Source organism: Myotis brandtii, unplaced genomic scaffold (genome assembly GCF_000412655.1).
Source record: "Myotis brandtii unplaced genomic scaffold, ASM41265v1 scaffold632, whole genome shotgun sequence".
Classification (NCBI taxonomy): Eukaryota; Metazoa; Chordata; class Mammalia; order Chiroptera; family Vespertilionidae; genus Myotis; species Myotis brandtii.
The window spans coordinates 343,448-349,391 of record NW_005370419.1 but is presented as its reverse complement, the minus strand read 5'-3'; the positions used below and the strand labels follow the sequence as shown (position 1 = coordinate 349,391).

The following is a 5,944-nucleotide window of genomic DNA, read 5'->3' as shown; positions in this document are numbered from 1 at the left end:
CGCCACCGCTTCAGGCCTCACACCGAGGGCTGGTCCTCCTTTGCGGTCTGTCGCACACAGAACGAAAGAACGAACTCTCCCGTGAGGGACTGAGAGGCGCTATCCTTGAGAGGCTTGTGAGGGACAGAGCCAGGCCTGTTCCTCTAAAAATACGCCCTGCAAGTAGGTCAGTGCACAGGAGAGCTGGGAGCAGCCAGCGGGGGAGCGGAGTGACTGGGCAGGACCCAGCGCCTGCTGTGCTGGCAGCGGCCTTGGCCAGCACCCCTGGGAGAGGGAGGGAGGGGTCTGCCCCGGGCTGCGGGCCTCCTGCTGCGAACACTTCCTCGCTTTCTTCTCTGCTCGAACCCCATGTACAGGCTTAGCGGTCGCCTCCACTCCATCTCTACGGGAGCAAAGCCAGACGCAACAAGTCTATGTTCCTCTGTGGCCGCCAGGCCCCCTGGTGCGCTCCCTGTGTGGGGGGGTGGGGGCACCTGCACAGACCCCAGGGGCTGCCCAGGACCCTGGGGCACAAGGGGAGGAGCGGCGTGCGGAGAGCAGACTCGACCAGCCCCTCAGCACATCGGTGTGGACAGTCTGAGACCAGCCCCGGCCGAGCCCTCCATGGCGCTGCTCTGACACCCCTGCCTGTCATTCACAGTCGGCCTCCACTGAGGGAGGCAGGGGACCACAGCTGTTTGGTGACGAGACGGGAAGATGAAGTGGGAACATGATTGAGGCCGGAGCAGGAAGGTAAATAAAATGCTGCTGCGGGACGTGAGCGCTCCCACAGACAGCAGGCGGGCGCCACTCAGACCCCACGCGCGTAACCAGCACGCACAGCGGCCACCACCTGTGAGCCCGTGTGCAGTTTGTCACAAAAACACTAACGAGGAGGGTGGAGCCCCCTCGCCCCCCCCAAGCGCAGGAAAGGCCGGCGGGAGGCACAGACGGAGCAGGATCCCCCTGTCCCCCGTGAGCACTTCCCTGTCCCCCGTCAGCCGCAGGCAGACACAATGGGCTCGGGCAGGCACCTGCCTGGGGGACGGTGTCACCAGTTCCCTCACCTACGAGCAAGTTACAAACACGGAGAACCGGATTTCCGCCCGAGGGTGTGTGGGCCCGCCCCCCGCTGGTGGGGAGCACCCTCTGGGGAGAGCAGAGGAGCCCACCGACTGCGTCTCCCAGGGCTCCTGCCCTGCCCAACCCGGCCCTGTCCTGCCCGGCCCTATCCAGCCCTGCCTGGCCCTGCCCTATCCAACCCTGTCCTGCCCTATCCAACCCTGTCCTGCCCTGCCCTGCCCTGCCCTGCCCTGCCCTGCCCTATCCAGCCCTGTCCTGCCCTGCCCCCTGCCCTGCCCTGCCCTATCCAGCCCTGCCCTGCCTGGTCCTGCCCCGTCCAGCCCTGCCCCCTGCTCTGCACCCTGCTCTGCCCTGTCCTATCCAACCCTATCCAGCCCTGCCTGGTCCTGCCCCCTGTCCAGCCCTGCCCCCTGCCCTGCCCGAGATTCCCCCACATGCTCGGCTTCATGATCTCTGCTCACACAGGGAAGTGCTGGGCGCAAACGCGTGAGCCGAGGGCGGCCTCCTCCCTGCGAGTCTCAGCGGAAACTCGGCTGCACGTGGGTCAATTATGCAGAAACGGCTCCGGCCGCCACGCAAGGAGACCTGGGCCTGACAGCCTGGTGCCCCGCGGTTTCTCCAACTCCTTCCCGACCCAAATCACCTTCACCAGAGGTTCTGTGTCGCCTGCAGCGAGGAAGGAAGGAGGGAAGAGCTAAAGGAGAAGAGGGAGGAGGGAAGAGCAGGTTGTGGCGATGCTGGTGGGTCCCCGACTTCCCCTCTCGGAGGGACTGAGATGGCAGACGCCCGCCCGCCCGTCCCCCAGGGCGGCGCCCCCGAGACGGTCCAGGAAGCACCTTCTCTCCAGCGCCCGGCCTTGTGCATCTCGGTGCAGCAAGCGGCCTTCCAGGGAGCGAGAGCCCCGGCGGCCGACTTGAGTAGAAACGTGACCACCAGGGGCCCTCGAGGACGCGATGCATCACCACAGTCACCAGCGCTGGGAGCAGCAGGGACCGCGGGCCTCTCGGGCAGGAACCAACTGGCTCCCGGGTCCTCTCCTCCCTCCCATGTAAGTGCTGCACAGAGTCCTGGTTCCAGATCGCGGGGTAAATGTTCACAAAGGGAGCCTCTGGCCTAGGCCGTCCGCTCCCAGGAGGCTGACCTGGGGGGGTGGGAGGAACTGCCCTCCTCATCGCACCCCTAGGTGGTGCCAGAGCCGGCCCGTCCCCCAGGACGGAGGGAAAGGCACCTCTGGAGACACCCAGCATTTCTCATTTCCCATTAAAATCCTCAAACCAGCTGACAAGAACGGCAAAGGGAAATGGGGGGGGGGGGGGGGGGTTACAGAGGAAACAGAGGCGCCACCTTCTGACGGCCGGGCCTGGGCCTCCGCGACTGGAGACCCGAGACCTGGCTGGCGCTGGTGGAGCTGCTGAGTGACTGACATTACTTTCCTGTGCGAAAGGCACACCATGAGCTCACGCGACCTGCGACACGCTTCGGCGACATAAGCAACACACCGGCCAGTTCGGGGCGCGCCGGAGGGGGTGCAACTGCGTGGTGACGACGCCCACAGCTCTCGCCTGGGCTCAAAGGCTGCTTGAGACCAGGAGTTGCCATTCCCCCAGAAAGGACGCGCGGAGCCTTACCCTGGGCTGCCAGTTCTCGTACTGCTTCTGCAGGTTGGCACCGATGGTTTCCAGGGCTTTCTGGGGACCCATCGACAAAGGATCTGAGGAAGCAAGGAGAGAAGCTTTACAGGGGCAGGTCCTCCCGCAAACCTCATCCGCGTCCCCGCACACAGCTCACTTCCAAGTCACCCCGACCCGAGACCACACGGCAGGGCCCAGGGTTCATCTGTGCTGAGCAGGTGGCGGAGCGGCTGGGGCGCCCACAAGGGCTCCCGCCACAGCTCCCGCCATTCAGAGGAAACTGGTTCACCAGGCCTGTTTCACCCTCCCCGCCTCGCGGTGCCGGTGGCCTGCACTCTGCCCAGCTCCCTCTGGTGCTCAGTCCGGCCTCGGGGCAAAGGCTCGGTGCGCGCCTGTCCACCGACACCGTGTGGGGAGGGCCTGCAGCCAGACCACAGCCCCTCCCTCCCACACAGGAGCAGGGGTGGGGGGCACACCCAGAGGGGCAAGGTCTGGACCTCGACCTCTGCCCTCCTGGGAACACCCGCGTACGCAGGGAGGCTCGGGGTTTGCCCACGTGTCTCGGGCGGTTCTAGAGCAAGACGCTGCAAGCCAGCAATTCCGCCCCCGGATTGGGCCCCGAGAGCTCTTTGCACACTTTTAAATTCTGTTGTGTCTATTAGCCTTTATGTGTTCAAAATTCAGATGAGAAATTTAAAAAAAACTTATTTATTCATTTATTTAAAATAAGAAACCATTACATTTGAACATAAACATTTATTATGAAAAAATGAGACTCGCACTGCTTTCCGTTCTGCCATTTCTGTAACACCTGCTCCGCCAGGTGCCGCTGGGCCCTCGGCCTGCCTGTGCGCTCCCGCTGTGCTCCCAGCCCGTGGGGAGGCACCCAGCCCGTGTGTTTTTCCCTCGGGCTCTCTTCCCCTCCCTCCCTCCCTCCCTCCCTCCACTCTCTAAAAAGATCAATGGGAAAAATATCCTCGTGTGAAGATTAACAACAACAACAACAAAGCCTCTGGGGCTTCTGCAAAATCAGCAAAACCTAATAAAACATGAGCTGCAGAGAGGGAGGGGGAGGGGGACTAGAAGGTGGGAGAGACAGGACTGGGCCCCGGCTGCGGGCCATGCGTCTTGACCTGGGCCTGACCTCCAGGCTGGCCCGCTGCCGCCTGTGGGCGTCTTCTCCACAGTCTAAAGGCCACACGGCCCACTGCTCTGTGCACGGAGCAGCGGCTCCCATAAGCATGTGCTAATTGCCTTAGTAACGAGCACACGACTAGACCGCACGTTTCTCCTCAGGACTTTGAAGGGCTCTGCCACCAATTAGCTGAGTCACCTTGAGGAGGATTTTAATTGAGAAAACACGCAATGGCAAAGGGCCACTTTGAAACCAGAAATGGCTTTTAATGGCCCCGTCTTATGTCACCACATCATCCGCATGCGTTTTAATTAGCAGTGGCTACAGTGAGAGGGCCCTGCATCTTCCTGAGCCCGAGGGTGGAGCCGGGAGCTCCAGCTGCACTGCCCAGGCCAGTAGCTCTGGCTCCAGCAGCGCTAACCAACGAGCAACCCCATCTGCGGGAGGTGCAGACACCAGGAGCAGGTGACTGCTCCGCAGGGCAGAGGGCGTGGCTGGGACGCCCTGTGTTAAAGCACAGCCTTGTCCTGTCCACAAACGTCACTGTACAGGGAGGTGGGAGGTGCCCAGGCGCGGCACAGTCCTCCGCCAGGGAGACGGGACACAGCTGTGCGAGGGCCCCGAGAACAAAGGTTCCAGCTGCAGGCACAGAGGTGTGCCAGGGCCCGGGGCCCCTTCCTCTTGGCTCGGGGTGACCAGGGGCCACACAGCTCGGTGCTGCCACAGTGCTGGGCCTGGCGCTGCCTCCTGCACTTCTGAGCTCCTTGCCACTTGAGGGCCCTCGTTCCTGGTGAGTTTCATCTCCTGCCACAGCCCAGCACCTGCGAGGGGACGGCTCCCGGGTCCCTGTGGCCACCGCTGAGCTCACCACCTGGGTTTCCACGTAGACACAACGTGTCCACCGTGGGAAGCCTGTGCCGATGCTCCGCAGGCCCAGCTGCGCCACGGCCACACCGCTTCCATCCAGCCCTCGACCCCCACCTCTTGCTCAGCCCCCAGCAGCTAAGGGCCCGTGGCTGGAATTCTCGGCCTAGGCCTCCCTGGGCAGCGGTGGCTGCAGTGGGAGACGCGGGCGCCCCGGAGGCCACGCGCTCACGGAGCAGCGGTGCATCGTCTGCTTGTGTTTCCTGGCGTGTGGCTCTTGTCGCCCTGAAAACCTGAAGTGCCACTTCACAAGCACGGACTCCCGGAGCCTCTGGAGCCGCCGCTCCCACGTGTGGGCCACGCGCACGTGGTCCACAGACAAGAACAGAAGGAAGAGCCCGGCTCCTCGCCAGCTGCCCACCTGCCCTGAGCAGAGCACGGCGTCTCTGGTGTGAGGTGTGTGTGCGGCCGGGCAGGACGGTGAGGCGGAGGGATGCAGGAGGCAGCGGTCTAGGATGCTTCTCTCTCATCGATGTCTCCTGTCCCTGCCTTTCCCAGACCCGCACGCCTGGGGCAATGGCTGTCCCAGCAACGCGGCAGGAAAACAACGAGAGTGGCCGGCAGGGAAGGACGGCCTCAAAGGACGACAGAAGCAAGGCCGCAGCGGCCGGCGGGGATGACAACGATGACAATGTCGGATCGTCATCCACTGCGTGAGGACACCGTGAGCTCACGGGGAGTAAGCTGGGCGTGAGGAAGAGGCAGGGCTTTCGCGGTCTCAGAGCACCGCGCCCAAACCACTCACTGATGACAGAGGGAGCGGGACTTCGCTGCGGAGCCCAGGGCACTTGCCCGGCCTGGTGACGAGGCAGCTGTAAGCAGCAATGGGTCCGCCAGCTGCACCCCGACAGGACGCGCCGAGGACGGCACCCCTGCCCTCGAAACCTCGGCTCCCATCCCCCTAACGGTGAGGCCCGAGACTCCGGCTCCCTGGGGAGTGAGGCACCGGCACGCAGGTGTCAGTCATCCCACAGTGAGACGGTAACTAGACCGTGAGCGCCAGATGCGGGCACATTTAAAGGAGAAAAGGACGTAACCCAATAGCCATGATTTTATTAATTTTCCCTGAAACACTCTCTCCACCACAAACCACAGATGAGTGCGACCAACAGCTTACAGGTCCAGGGCTCCGGAAAGACGCCCGGTCCCCGGCTTACAGAAACCGGCGCCGGCCCCTGGCACGGGGGCGGGA

The 5,944-nt window shown here is 63.4% G+C and overlaps 1 protein-coding gene across 1 annotated transcript in view; it reads right to left on the bottom strand.

Annotated features, from left to right (window-relative positions):
- RPTOR (regulatory associated protein of MTOR, complex 1) overlaps nt 1–5,944 on the bottom strand; it is a 78,286-nt gene that overhangs the window by 47,902 nt on the left and 24,440 nt on the right. Inside the window, exon 3 of the mRNA XM_014528386.1 lies at nt 2,691–2,773. Coding sequence (XP_014383872.1) covers nt 2,691–2,773 — 83 coding nt within the window. The remainder of the gene's footprint in view (nt 1–2,690; nt 2,774–5,944) is intronic.